The 15034-nt window shown below is 41.5% G+C and overlaps 1 protein-coding gene across 1 annotated transcript in view; it reads left to right on the forward strand.

The window, feature by feature from the left end:
- The window catches only part of ptpn9a (protein tyrosine phosphatase non-receptor type 9a), a 250823-nt gene extending 237506 nt beyond the window's left edge, over nt 1-13317 (forward strand). Inside the window, exon 13 of the mRNA XM_041178621.1 lies at nt 8551-13317. Coding sequence (XP_041034555.1) covers nt 8551-8741 — 191 coding nt within the window. The 3' untranslated portion in view covers nt 8742-13317. The remainder of the gene's footprint in view (nt 1-8550) is intronic.
- Nucleotides 13318-15034: the final 1717 nt, after the last annotated feature.

Below are 15034 nucleotides of genomic sequence, written 5' to 3' on the forward strand. Positions count from 1 at the left end.
TTTTAAATTGCTGCTGTCCTGTAACAAATTCCTAACATGGCTTTTAGCTCAGGCAGTCTGCTCTGGGAAAAGGACAACTTTTTGCAAAGTGAGTTTTTCTTTTTTAAAAAAAAATGTATTGTGCAAATTTTTTCTGAGTAAACTTATCCAGCATTGTTGGAGTAACTCTCCAGTGGTTTTATGGAAGGCAGTTGACTTCTTGTGTCTGGAGTTTGCAATGCAAATAAAAAACCCAGAAAATTTCTAATAGGGGTCATACAAATGCCATCTGTGCTCTTGATCAGTGCCTTATAATCTGCAAGGGATAGGTTTACACTGAGCATTTTTTATCTTAAGGATCATATAGTTAACTGGCCTGCAACTATTCTAGTATTTCTGATCTATTTGCTTCCTGTGCAATGTGACAATTAGGTCAAGTGTGAGAGCTGCCCTGTAATAATAAGTTGCTGAAATGCCCCTTTCCCAGCTTTTATGTAATCTCTTCCCTATGCCCCCAGCCCACACACCTCCACTTTCTGATAATTGCACTGGCTACAAGAGCAGGTCAAAAGCTGGATATTCTGCATCCTGACTCCCACAAAGTCAGTCCACCAACTACAAGTCAGGAGTATGATGGACTACTCTCTACTTGCCTGGATGGGTGCAGCTCCTAAAACACTCAAGAAGCTCAACACTATCCAGGACAAAGCAGTCCACTTGATTGTCATCCCATCTGCTATCTTAAATATTCACTTCATTCACCAACCTGCCAGTGTGAACCATCTGCAAGTTGAACTGCAACAACTAGCCAACTCTTTGGTAGCACCTTCCAAGCCCCCTAAACTCTACCACCTGGAAGGACAAGGGCAGCAAGTGCATGGAAACACCACTACCTGCAAATTCCGTTTCAAGTTGCACACCATCTTGACTTGGAACTATGTCTTTGTTTCTTCATCATCGATGGGACAGAATTCTAGAGAGCCCTCCCTAACAGCACAGTGGGTTTACCTATACCACACAGACTACAGTTGTTCAAGAAGATGACTCACCACCATCTTCTCTGGGGTGTTTAGGGATAGGTAATAATTGCTGGCTGTGCCAGTGACACCCATGTCCCGTAAATTAATTTAAAACAAAACTAATCAGTTAAGATACAGAGACCATAGCTTCATTGGAGCTGTTGTTTCCAATTGCTTATAATAACAGAGTGAGCTTCAATAAGTGTTTGCGTTTGAGCCCCTATGGTTCAGTTTTGCTCCACATCCAATTTCCAAGATTCTGGCAGTATATGTCTGCCATCTGACACCTTGTCCGCTTCTTCACTATTGCAATGGTATTGTTGCCCTGTTATTTCTGTTCCTAATCAGCTTTGACAGACTACATCATGAACAGCACAAACTTTCTGCAGCTTTGGTATTTGGTGCTACCTAGTGGTAAATCTGTAGATCATCAACTGCAGCGATTGGCTAAGGCCAAACACTTTTGTACCTTGGCTTATGATGCAACTTGTGTACATACAGTGTAACTGCTTAGAATTACATCACATTTACAGCACAGAAATAGGCCATTTGGCCCACTGGTTCATGCTGGCATTTATGTTCCACCCGAGCTACCTCCTGCCCTTCTTCATTGCACCCTATCAACATATCCTTTGTCCCTCATGTACTTACCTAGCTTCCTCTAGAATCATAACACAGAAGGAGACTATTCAACCCATTGAATCTGCACTATCTCTTTTGAAGAGCAATCCTGTTAATTCCACTCTCTAGCTCTTTCTCTATTTGTTTGCAATTTCTTCTCCTTTGAGTATTGATCCAATTCTCTTTTGAAAGCTATTATTGAAACTGTATGCACCATCCTTTCAGACTGTGCACTCCAAATCCTAACCATTAGTTACATAAACATTTTTCTTCACGGTGACTTCTGCTCTTTTTGGCAATCACTTTAACCCTGTGTCCTGAGCAATTCAGATCAATTATTCCATGTGATAGTGAGTTCTAAATTCCCACCACACTCTGGATAAAGAGTTCCTCCTGAATTTCCTAATGGATTTATTAGTGACTATCTTATATTTATGGCCCGCTAGTTTTGGCTTCCCCCCCCTCAAGTGGAAACATCATCTCTACTTCTAATCATTTAGACCTCTTCGTAAAGTCCTGTATCAGATCACTACCTCAGTCTTCAATTTTCTAAAGAGAGCCTCAGCTTCTTCAATCTCCCATGTTAGAACCTTTCAGTACTGGTCTCATCCTAAGACTGAGTGACTTTGCCAGGCCACTTCAAAGGGTAGTTAAGAATCAACACTGTTGGGTGTGAAAAGATGTAGAGGATGTGACTGCTATATACATTTAGTGTTACTTTGGGATGCAACTAATGTGCACATATTACCAAAGCAGGGATTCTTAAATCGTGAGTCATGACCCCCAGTGGGTCTACCAGAGGAACAGTTGGGGCCGTGAGCTCCAACTCTTGTAAGAAAGGTACTGCAATAATTATGGGTGATTTTAATCTACATATAGATTGGACAAATCCAATTGGTAAAGGTTCAGGACAGTCTCTTAGAGCAGCACATTTTAGAGCCGGACAGAGCAGGCTATTCTAGACCTGGTAATATACAATGAGACAGAATTATGACCACATAATTCTGTAAACAAGCAATGATTTTAACATGGTTGAATTTCGCATTCAGCTCAAGGGTGTTAAGTGTGGGTCTAAGACTAGTGTTTTAAACTTAAATGAAGGCAATTATAAGGGTATGAAGGCAGAGTTGCTACAGGTTAAAGGGTAGGATAGTAAAGATGCAGTGGCGATCATTTCGAGATATTTCCTAACATTCAAATAAAAGAAGACTGTTTGCAAAGGACACACCATCCGTGGCTAACTAACAAAGTTAAGGATAGTATCAAATTGAAAGAAAAAGCATATGATTCTGCGAAGATTAGTGGTAGGCCAGAAAATTGGACAGAATTAAAAATCAGCAAAGAGTGGTGGAAAAATTAATGAAGGAGAAATTAGAATTTGAGAGAAAGCTAGAAACATAAAAATGGATAGTAAGATTTTCAACAAGTATTAAAAGTGAAAAGAGTAACTAAAGTGAGCATTAGTACTCTGGAGTGAGAGTCTGGGGAATTAGTGGGAAATAAGGTAACAGTGGAAGCTTTGAACAGATATTGTATCTGTCTTCACTATGGAAGACATAAAGAGCATCCTAGAAATACTTGTCAATCAAGAAGTGAAAGGGGCGTAGCAACTTCAAACAATTCCATTCACTGGGGAAAAAGTACTGAAAAATATATTAGAACTAAAGGACCTGATGCCTGGCATTCTAGAGTCTTAAAAGAAGCGTTTGCTGAGATGGTAGATGCATTAGTTGTAATTTTCCAATATTCTCTTGATCCTGGAAAGGTCCCATCAGATTGGAAAATAGGGAATGTGACTTTGACCATGGAGGAAGATCATGTCCAACTCGCATCTTAGCCATAGGAGTGCACTTTCCAATAAGGGTCTTTGGATACCAGGCAGCAACAAAATTTGCATTTATAAAGCTTCTTAAACATAACAAAATATTCCAACATGCTTCACAAGAATGTTCCCAGACAGAATTTGACGCTATGCCACGTAAGGAGGTATTGGGATAGATGATCAAATGCTTGGTCACAGAGCTAAAGGAGAAAAGAGAGGGACAGAGAGCTTTCGGGAAGGAATTCCAGAGCTTCGGAGCTAGATACTGAAGGCATGGCTGCCAATGAGGGAAATTGGGGATATACAAGAGGCCATTGCAGGAGTGCAGATATCTTTGAAAGTTATGTAGCTGGAGGAGATTACAGAGATGGGGAGAGGTGAGGTGATGGAGGGATTTTAACACAAATATGAGAATTTTTTAATTGTTAAAATGCTTTCCGAGGTCAAATGTAGGTGATTGATCATAGGGTGATGGATGAGCTCAGACTTACAAAGGGTACAAGGTTAGAGGCTGCCCAAGAGGACATTGAAAGAGTGTAGAGGTAACAAAAGCATGGGTGCTGAGGGTTTCAGCTGCAGTTGGACTGAGGTAGGAGTGGGTCGGGACAATATTTTGCTGGGTACGGTAATCACAAGAGAAAACACAGATCTGAGCATACTAGGTACAGTAATTAGGAATATAGTAATAGTCATTATTGATGTTGGGGAACCCTCCTCAGTCCAACTGCAGCTGAAACCCTCAGCACCCATGCTTTTGTTACCTCTACACACTTTCAATGTCCTCTTGGGCAGCCTCTAACCTTGTACCCTTTGTAAGTCTGAGCTCATCCATCACCCTATGATCAATCACCTACATTTGACCTCGGAAAGCATTTTAACAATTAAAAAATTCTCATATTTGTGTTAACCCTGTCGTGCTTAAATGCACTACACAATGTAGCAGAAACTATGCAGTCCATAAGGTTCCTTCCCAGGCCCATGGCAAAATACAGTATCTGTTCTCACCCCACAGGGTATTTGGGCTTCACACCCTTGTCTGAAGGGGAGGGTGAGGAAATTAGGGGTTCCTGCTTTTGATCCAGTGCTGACCAGTAACCCCTGCTGTAAAGTGCATATGTGTGAACTGTAAGGAGGTTTCACTTCAGGCATTAGAGAGAGTGCAGAAAAGATTCATGGGAGTGCTTCCAGGGATGAGGAGCTTCAGTTACTTAGATAGACTGGGGAAGTTGGGATTGTTTTCCTTGGAGAAAAGAAGGCTGAGAGGAGATTTGATAGAGGTATTCTAAATCATGAGGGGTCTGGACAGAGTAGATAGGGAGAAACTGTTCCTACTGGTGGAAGGATCGCGAAAGAGAGGACACAGATTTAAGGTAATTGGCAAAAGAAGCAATGGAGACAGGAAGAGAAACTTTCATGCAGCGAGTGATTAAGATCTGTAAAATATGGTGGAGGCAGGTTCAATCAAGGCATTCTAGAGGGAATTGGATGGACTATTATCTGAAACGGAAAAATGTGCAGGACTATGGGGAAAAGGTAAGGGAATAGCACTAGATGAATTGCTCACACAGACACAATGGGCTGAATGGCCACCTCCTTTGCTGTAACAGTTCTATGATTCTATGTGGATGGGTATAGGAATAGGTGCCAGTGACATGTTGTCCCCAGTCAAATGGCTGACCAGCACCCACTGTACAGGTTCATAAGGAGTGTAGAATGGCAGTAAACAAACCTTGGATCATTTGCAAACCAACACCCACCCACCCTCAGCACTCATGACACAACTTGTGAATCAGACATGCTCACTACCACATCCAGTAAAGGGCTAACCTGACAAATCATAGCTGACACAGGCACACACATGACTGCAAATCAGTGTGAAACCTCTAGGGTACCTGTGCATGGAAATTGGGAGACGGGAAAGCATGTTGAAGTTTAGACACCTAATTAAATTGGAAGACATGTTTACATTTACCCTGGATGTAGTAATTCAGGAGTCATGCACGGAGTTCAATGTACTGGGCACAGTAACCAGAAAAACATACATTGGGCTGGTTACAGGGAGAACAGAAGAATATACAAATCATTCAATTATACAGCACAGAAGGAGGCCACTTGCCCATCTAGACCATACCGGCTCCTTCAAAGATTAATCCAGTTAGTCCCGCTCCTTCCCCAAATCCTCGTAATTTCCTCTCTGAGTATTTATCCAATTCCCTTTTGAAAGCTACTGTTGAATCTGTATCTGCCACACTATCAGGCAGTGCATTCCAAATCCTAACCACTTGTGTGACGTCTGTGATTCTTAACCAGAGGGCACAGGTTTAAGGTTTATCGACCCCTCAGCCATTGGAAACAGTTTTTCTTTATTTATTCTATATAAACCCTTCAGAGCTTTACACACGGATGTCAAATCTCCTCTAAACCTTCTCTGTTTTAAGGAGGAAAAACTCCAGCTTCTCCTATCTGGCTGTGTAATCCCTTGAATTACTCCAGCAGACCTCCACTGTACCCTCTCCAAAGCCACCACACCCTTCTCAAAGCATGGTGCCCGGAATTGGGTACAGTTCTCCAGCTGGGAATGAATCAATACCTTACATAGGTTTAGCATAACTTCCTGGTCTTTACACTCCATGCCTCTACCTATAAAACCCGCTCTCCTGCTCTTTCGCCATAACCCTGAAAATATTTTTCCCTTAAGTATCCAATTCTGTTTTGAAAGTTACTGAATCTGCTCCCATCAGCCTTTCAGACAGTGCATTTCAGATCACAACAACTCAGCACAACGTTCAGCACCATTTGCGACTCCTCAGATACTGAAGCAGTCCATGTCCAAACGCAGCAAGACCTGGACAATATCCAGGCTTGGGCTGACAAGTGGCAAGTAACTTTCACGCCTCACAAGTGCTAGGCAATGACCATCTCCAACAAGAGAGAATCTAACCATCGTCCCTTGACGTTCAATGGCATTACCATTGCCGAGTTCCCCACTATCAACATCCAGGGGGTTACCATTGACCAGAAACTGAACTGGACTAGCCTTATAAATACTGTGGCTACAAGAGCAGGTCAGTGGTTAGGGATCCTGTAGCGAATAACTCACCTCATGACTCCCGAAAGCCTGTGCACCATCTACAAGGCACAGGTCTGGAGTGTGATGGAATATTCCCCACTTACCTGGATGAGTGCAGCTCCCACAGCACTCAAGAAACTTGACACCATCCCGGACAAAGCAGCCCGCTTGATTGGCACCCCATCCACAAACATTCACTCCCTCTGACACACTGTAGCAGCAGTGTGTGCCATCTACATGATGCACTGCAGGAATTCACCAAGCCTCCTTAGACAGTACCTTCCAAACCCACATCCACTACCATCTAGAAGGACAAGGGCAGCAGACACATGGGAACACCACCACCTGGAAGTTCCCCTCCAAGTCACTCACCATCCTGACTTGGAAATATATCGCCATTCCTTCACTGTGGTTGGATCAAAATCCTGAAACTCCCTTCCTAACTGCACTATGGGTGTACCTACACCACACAGACTGCAGCAGTTCAAGAAGGCAGCTCACCACCACTTTCTTAAGGGCAATTAGGGATGGGCAATAAATGCTGGCCCAGCCAGCGAAGCCCACATCCCATAAATGAATTTTTTAAAAACTTGCTGTTTGAAAAAATCTTTCTACATGTTGCTTCTGATTCATTTGTCAATCACCTTAAACCTGTATGCTCTGGTTCCCCATCCTCTGCCACTGGAAACAGTTTGACCTTATTTGCTCTGTCAAAACCATCCATGATTTTGAACACCTTTATCAAATCTCCTCATCCTTCTGTGTTCAAATTAGAACAATGCCAACTTCTCCAGCCTCTCTGCATAATTGAAATTCCTCATCCCTGGCATCATTCTACCAAATCTCCTGTTTGATAAGGTTTCCCTCCGTAGTCTTCCATTAGGGAATTTTCACAGGAGGTACACACAATGAGTACAATGGCCAGATTAATTTTTGAAGAGTTCAACAGATTTTCCTTAAATGAGTCTATAGAGAGCATAGGGACTAAGGTTTTTGGGAGGTCTTTCCAGTCATTAATTGTTCTGCACTCTCTCTAAGGACTTGACATGACTATTAAAATGTAGTGCCAGGACTCAAATATACTAAGATTTAACATAACTTTCTTGCTTCTATGCTTTATACCCCTATCAATAAAGGAACCCATACACATCCCAACTTGTCCTGCCACAATCAAAGGCTTTGCACATGAGCCTACAGGTTTCTATGTCTCTGCACCCCCTTTAAAATTGTACCAGGTTTATATTGCCTCTCCTTATTCCTCCTACCAAAATGTATCACTTTACACTTCTTTGCATTAACTTTCATTTGCCAAGGGTCTGTCCATTTTACTAAAATATGTCCTTCTGAATCTGCTACTATCCTCCTGATTGTTTACTACATTTCAAAGTTTCACGTCATCTGCAAACTTTGAAATTATGCCCTATATACACAAGTTCAGGTTATTAATATATATCAAAAAGAGTAGTGCTGTCAATACCAAAGCCTGGGCAACAACATTGTGTATTGCTCTCCAGTCTGCAAAACAAGTTTTCATCATTGCTCTCTGCTTTCTGTCCCTTACCCAATTCTGTACCCATGCTGCCACTGTCCTTTTAATCCCATTGGCTTGAATTTCGCTAACAAGTCTAGTATGTGGTACTTTGTCAAATGCCTTTTGAAAATCAATTTACACAGCATTGACCATACTATCCTCTGCAATCTTTTCTGTTACTTCTGGCTATACTGAACTCATTAATCATGGGAGAATATCCAGATTTGGGTGTGATGCTTAGGAAGCAGATAGCAACATTTGAAGACAGAATGCCAAGGAGACATTTAATTTACCTGAATAGACGTATAGATTAAAGATTGTGATTCAAACAAATATACTGTCGCAGCTTGCTGTGTAGTCGAGTGTTCTTATAAGCTTTATTTGATAGAAGTTGTGCTCGTTGTGTAAATGTAAACTTCTGCTAAATTAAATGGCAATAGCTATCTGCTGCTTGTCAGATGTGTTCTGCTCAGTCCCTGTACTTATGCTGCTTACTTTTACTCTCCAGGCACTCTGTGTACTCTGGACATATGCCTTTCTCAGCTGGAAGATGTGGGTACTCTCAACATATACCAAACCGTCCGAAGGATGCGAACGCAACGAGCCTTCAGCATCCAGACTCCTGATCAGTACTACTTCTGTTACACAGCAATTATCGAGCATGCTCAGAGGCAAAACCTACTGTCAGCCAATCATTAACGAGAGAATCTCCCCCTCCCCTCCCCTCCCCTCCCACATAGATCGTATACCACTTCTGCACACTTGCAGATGAGTTCTACTAATATACTTCTAGTACATCTGTAGACGTCCACCTTTTGCGATTGTACAAGATCCTAGAATTAGTACTAGCCTTAACTACTTGGATAGAACTTATTTTACAATGGTTTAATGCCATCGTACCAGTAGCCATCTTCATGGAGCATATAGACTTTCCCTGAAGAAAATATGTTACAATTCATTTATTCCAATAATGTAGCATTAGAAATAAAATCTACGGTACAGGAGACATGAATGACCAATGAGAAATGAAGGCGATCATTTTTGCAGAGACTGAAACAACAATCTTTAGGCACCATGTGGCTCCAAATTGAAATTCTGTAATGCGTCGTCTGTGGACCAGACTTCTTTCTTTTTCTGAAAAAGAAACTTGTTTATGACATACAAAAAAAGCAAAAAAATTACCTCAAGCATCGTCTGAGGATTAGCAGAAAGTACCGAGTTGTACTCTGTTACCTTGGGCCAAGATTACCATTGGGAATGCCACACGGACTCTCGACCCCGGAGGCAGTTCTCACTTCAGCGTCATTCACGAGACGAGCTGGAGAGTAAGACAACGTCAGCTGAGCTGTGTATTTGTCACTGATGTCCGTGCCTGTGAGATGAGTTTATTCTTTGTGCCTTCTCGTCTTTTATTCCTAGTTGGGGCTGTACAGTACACGCAGCCAAAGTATTATTCGAAGCTAAACCTTTCTCTCAGGGGAACTTCGTTTTCTTCCCTTTTCCTTTCTCAGTGTCTCTTTTTCTCTCTCCTACTTAGGTTTGGTTTAATAAGACCGTAATGATGACCCAACCTGCAGTTCTGTTTTGAAAAGCTGCAGCTCCCACTCTCTCCCAGAGGCTTCCTTCAAGCTGCATTTGAGAGCAGAGGAGTTTAACACAGCTGGGCAAAATCCTCTTGCTCATCACTTCCTCAGTTAACCTTAACACAGGTTCTCCATAAACACTGAGCTGAATTAGTCATCTGATCTGGTTTATCTCAAACTGCCTGTGCCATCAGGACTTTGTCACTTGTCAGAAATTCCTGTGACATCATAACTATGTTACGGCATGACTTAATGTCATTAATGGTGTCTCTGCACAGAACAAGTCCTGCATTTTAAGTAAGTTTATATGTATATATTATTGGATCATCATTTTCTGCACTCACCCAATTTTCTTATAGTTCATGAAACCTATTATTATGGATGGCATTTTCCTGTATCTTTGAGCATTATTACTGCTTTCAGCAACCATGACACCTTGGATTGCTTTGTTTTACTTTCTGAGGGGAGAGAGTGGGAATGATCTTCGTGAGATGGATAATCCTGTGAGATGAGTACTTGTAACTCTTCAGGTTGATGCAACCCTACACATCGATAATCATTAGCGGACAGCAAGTGGCCCGCTCCTCATGTTTTGAAGTAATTACACCATAGAAGCACTGTGGGGGGAAGCTAGGATGAATTCCAAGGCAGGAGTGCTCAATGCTGTTGCTGTGAAAAACTTTGAGAGAGAGAACAAGTGCTTTCATTTACCACATGGTACCTTTTAAATAAGTTTGTCTTAACACTGACCAAATTTCTATATGTCTTTTTGAAGTTTGTTATCAACACTTTAACTTGTGTTACATGACACCTCTCAGTACATTTTCTTGTATGTTTGTTATCCAGTTTTTGCTGATTAGTTTGTATTGGGAAGAATGAACACGATTGAGCAAACTGTTGACTTTGAGAAGTTTGGTTTTCGAATGTGGTCAGCAAAAAAGGCCATCGCAGCCTTATAGGCTTTTCTGTCACTTTTTGTATTAGTGTTTCACACACACTGAACATGGATGGCTTACTAGGGCTCAGTGTGATGGAACTGAAGTCGGTAACTGGTATGACTTTCAGAATTGTAGACATTTGCTTCACTATTGATCTATAAGCCAAGATAGTTAAAAACAATAGTTTAGCTATATTCTATGTCATTCTCTGCCTTAATATGACAATGTCATGGAGATTCTTGGTCACGTGAACTGAATCGGGATAAGTGAATACAAAATGAGCCCTAATTGCTGTTGGAGAGTTGCCCCACACTAATTCACCAATCACAGACAGTGTAGGGACAGGCTTGCACCAGTACTCACCAACACTCCCACCTAAACTAGGCCCTTGTAGCTCTTGCATTCAAGAATATTCAAAGGTGGAAGTTATGCTTCAGTCTTGCAAGTGAAGCTTTGGAAACTTGAGTTCTGATTGAGCTTTTAATTGATGGATTATCAGTAGTTGGTTTTCGAAAACCAATCGGATTTAAGAAAAAAGCTGTAAACTGCTCCCTGGCTCAAATTCCTACTTCAAAATATTTTAGAATTTTGCATTAAACTATGCAATGTTATGAGGACAGTTTCAGCTTTAAGAGCCTCAAGAAATAAAAAGGTGAAAAAGGGCTATTGTACTCATCAAGCCTGTCCTCAAAATAGGAACTGTAGACTGCCATTCAGTGAAATCATGGCTGATCTGCATCCTAGTTCCATTTCCCTTAATACCATTGGACAGCAAAAACCTATCATTGTCAGATTTTAATTATTAATTGAGCTATTATCGACTGCTTTGTGCAGAAGAGAGTTCCGCTGTTCTGCCAACTTCTGTGAGAGGAAATGTTTCCTAACTACTGTTCTGAATAACCTGGTTCTGATGTTTAAAGTTATGCCCCTTGAATTAGACTTCCCCCGCAAGCAGAGAACATTTTTCCCTATCTACCCTATGTACTTCTTTCAAAATCCTGAAAACCTCTCTCAAAACACCCCTTAACTTTCAGTATTCCAAGATACACAAGCCTAGTTCATGTAATCTCTCCTCATAATTTATCCCTGGGTAATGTTCTAGTGAATCTGTGCTGCAGTTGAGGCTAATATATCTGTCCAAGGTTAATATATCCTATCTAAAGCAGAATGCCTAGAACTGTATGGAGTACCAAAGATGTGATGTACCAGGTCTTTGTATACTGTAGCAAAGTTTCCTCATTTATAAAGCATTCCATTAGCCTTTTTGATTTTTTTGTAACTGACCCTTTTTAGTGATCAGAGTACATGGGCCCCTAAATCTCTTTGGACCCCACTAGTTCTAGTTTTCATTTAAATAATACTGAAATAATTTGAGAGAACCCATTTAGCATCAATCTAGAACTTGAACTCCATGAACTGCAACTCTTTAACATTGCCAATATCCAGACAATTTGTTTGGGAATTGCCTGTTTGCGCTTATGTTTCTTATTCGTGGATTTGCTTAAAACGTGTTGGCCTGGAGTTTGGGACTGGCTGCTTTAATGTTCCACATTGTTAAATAAATCCTTAGTAGGTCGTCTGCATATAAACGATAGGGAACAGAGATTAAAATGTTATATGGGGACCCCCAGGATCCATGGCCCACAAAGACTGAAAGCTTGGACATTCCTGCTGCACAGGATTTAACTCTGCAATCTTACCTAGAATACAATTCCAAATGTTTTTCTCTTTGAGTCAAGATGTTTGTTTCTCTAACAAGATCGAACTTTGCTAATTTGGTCATTGCTGCTCAGCATTCTAGTGAAGAGAATGAAATAACTAACTGAGTTATCGTTACTGTGTGGACAGCAGCACTCAAAGTGGAAACTGGCCTTACTACATAGTACCTACTTTTTTAATTTAAAAAGAAAAGTTTTCCACACTTAGCTCCCAAAAAGAAGCAATTCTGAAATTGGATGTACATCGCCTACCCAAATGCTGAGAGCAAATTGTGAAATCATTAAACCTGCCTTGTGAAAAGTCTAATTGTATGGGTTATACAGGAGTAAAGAAAAACAGTGAACAGGAAAATCATGTTTTAATTCAGAGTAAGCAACAGTTGCAATTTGGCCTCACCAACAATAGTGGTCAATATAGATGGCAGGTATTGATGATACTGATTCCACCTACTACTTGACAATTAGTTGCACTCAATGGATCATAATGTACCTGTCAGTTTTCAGTTTTGGTCTCACCACTCCTGATTTGTAGAACAATAAGTTGAAACCTTGAGTGGCGTGTGCTTCTGGAAAAATATTACCTGACTGCTTAAGAGAATAAAACAAATGGTTACCAAACTGGGGAATAAAGCTCCTTCCTATTCTCTTCCCTCATTGTATAAACTGACAGTTTATTCTTTAGAACCTGGATCATTGGAGCAATGATATGAATTTGTTGGAATGATTTTTATTATTAGGCTATATGCTTTTTAACATGTCAGGCTATATCTGTTAATGGGGGGGCGGGGGGTGGCATAGTCGTATTTGTCACTGAACTGGTATTCCAGAGACTGGTATCCCCAGGGTAATGCTCTGGGGACCCGGATTCAAATCCCACTATGAAATTTGAATTCAATAAAAATCTGGAATTAAAAGTTGAAAAATTGAAACCACTATCGATTGTTGTAACAACCCATCTGGTTCATTCTACTGTCCTTACCTGGTCTGGCCTACATGTGACTCCAGATGCACAGCAATGTGGTTGACTCTTAAAATGCAAGGGCAATTAGGGATGGGCAATAAATGTTGGCCTAGCCAGCGACAACCACATCCCATGAATGAATTTTTAAAAAAAATAGAATTAGGCTAAATTTTGTGCCAGTTTTGTTAAAACGTTTGAACTAAGCCAGCTGAGACTGACCCAGCTATTAGCCCAGAAGGAAGTGCTGAAACAAACTATGAAGGATTTACCATTTCCCTCAAAGCAACTTACAAAGAATTCTTTGGGAGATGGCTACAATAGGTGATGTATGGTGTGAAGGATTCTTCAGATTTGCTTTCCAAAGCACTGCTGAGTGATGCACTTTCATACCTGTGAGCAGTTAGTGGTTCCAGTTACTCTGTTAATTAAAGAGATGGTGTAAAGATGAAAACATGCAAGCAGAGAAACATGCAATTTGATTAGAAGAGCTGACAGTAAACTAGACTGATTGTGATCAGTGTGTAAGATTGAGCCAGGGTACTGATGCCAAAGGTGTGTGTTGCTCTGAAGAGGTTCCGTGGCAGACACAAGCTAGTCATTTCTGATTTATCAGCAGATGTTTGCCCAACACACAAGCCTGTTACTCTCATGTTTCCAACTGAATTAGTGAGAAATCCATATAGGTTCCACTGACCCATATGGAATATACGCTTTCCGCTCCATCATTCGTTCATGGGATGTGAGTGTCGCTGGCAAAGCCAACATTTGTTGCCCATCCCTATTGGCCCTTGAAAAGGTTGTGGTGAGCTGCCACCTTGAACCGCTGCAGTTCATCTGGTGTAGGTACACCCACAGTGCTGTTGGGAAGAGAGTTCCAGGATTTTGACCCAGTGACAGTGAAGGAATGGCGATATAATTCCAAGTCAATGGTGTGTGGCTTGGAGTGGAACTTGCAGGTGCTGGCAATCCCATGTGTCTGCTGTCCTTGTCTTTCTAGCTGATAGAGGTTGTGAGTTTGCAAGATGCTGTCAAAGGAGGCCTGGTGAGTTGTTGCAGTGCGTCTTGCAGATGGTGTACACTGCTGCTACCGTATGCCAGTTGTGGAGGGACTGAATGTTTAATGTGGTGGATAGAGTGCTGATCAAGTGAGCTGCTTTGTGCTGGATGGTACCCAGCATCTTGAGTATTGTTGGAGCTGCACTCTTCCAACCAAGTGGAGAGTATTCCATCACACACCTGACTTGTGTCTTGTAGATAGTGGACAGGCTTTTTTCAGGTGTCAGGAGGTGAGTTACTGGCCACAGAATTCCCAGCCTCTGGCCTGCCCTCGTAGCCACAGTGTTTACATGACAGGTGCAGTTCAGTTTTTGGTCAATGGTAACCCCCTGGATATTGATGATGGGAGATGCAGAAATGACTTTGAATTTTAAGTGGAGATGGTCAGCTTCTGTCTTGTTGGAGGTGGTCATCGCCTAGCACTTGTGTGGCACAAATGTTACTTACCATTTATCAGCCCAAGTCTGAAAGTTGTCAAAGTCTTGCTGCATGTAGGCACAGACTGCTTTATTATCTGAGGAGTCAGAAATGGCATTGAACACTCTGCAATTATCAGCGAACATCCCCACTTCTGACCATATGATGGAAGGAAGGTCATTGATGAAGCAGCTGAAGATGGTTGGGCCTAGGCCACCACCCTGAGGAAATCCTGCAGTGATGTCCTGGGATTGAGATAATTGACTTCTAACAACCACGACCATCTTCCTTTGTGCTGGGTGTGACTCCAACCAGTGGA

Source organism: Carcharodon carcharias, chromosome 32, assembly GCF_017639515.1.
Source record: "Carcharodon carcharias isolate sCarCar2 chromosome 32, sCarCar2.pri, whole genome shotgun sequence".
Classification (NCBI taxonomy): Eukaryota; Metazoa; Chordata; class Chondrichthyes; order Lamniformes; family Lamnidae; genus Carcharodon; species Carcharodon carcharias.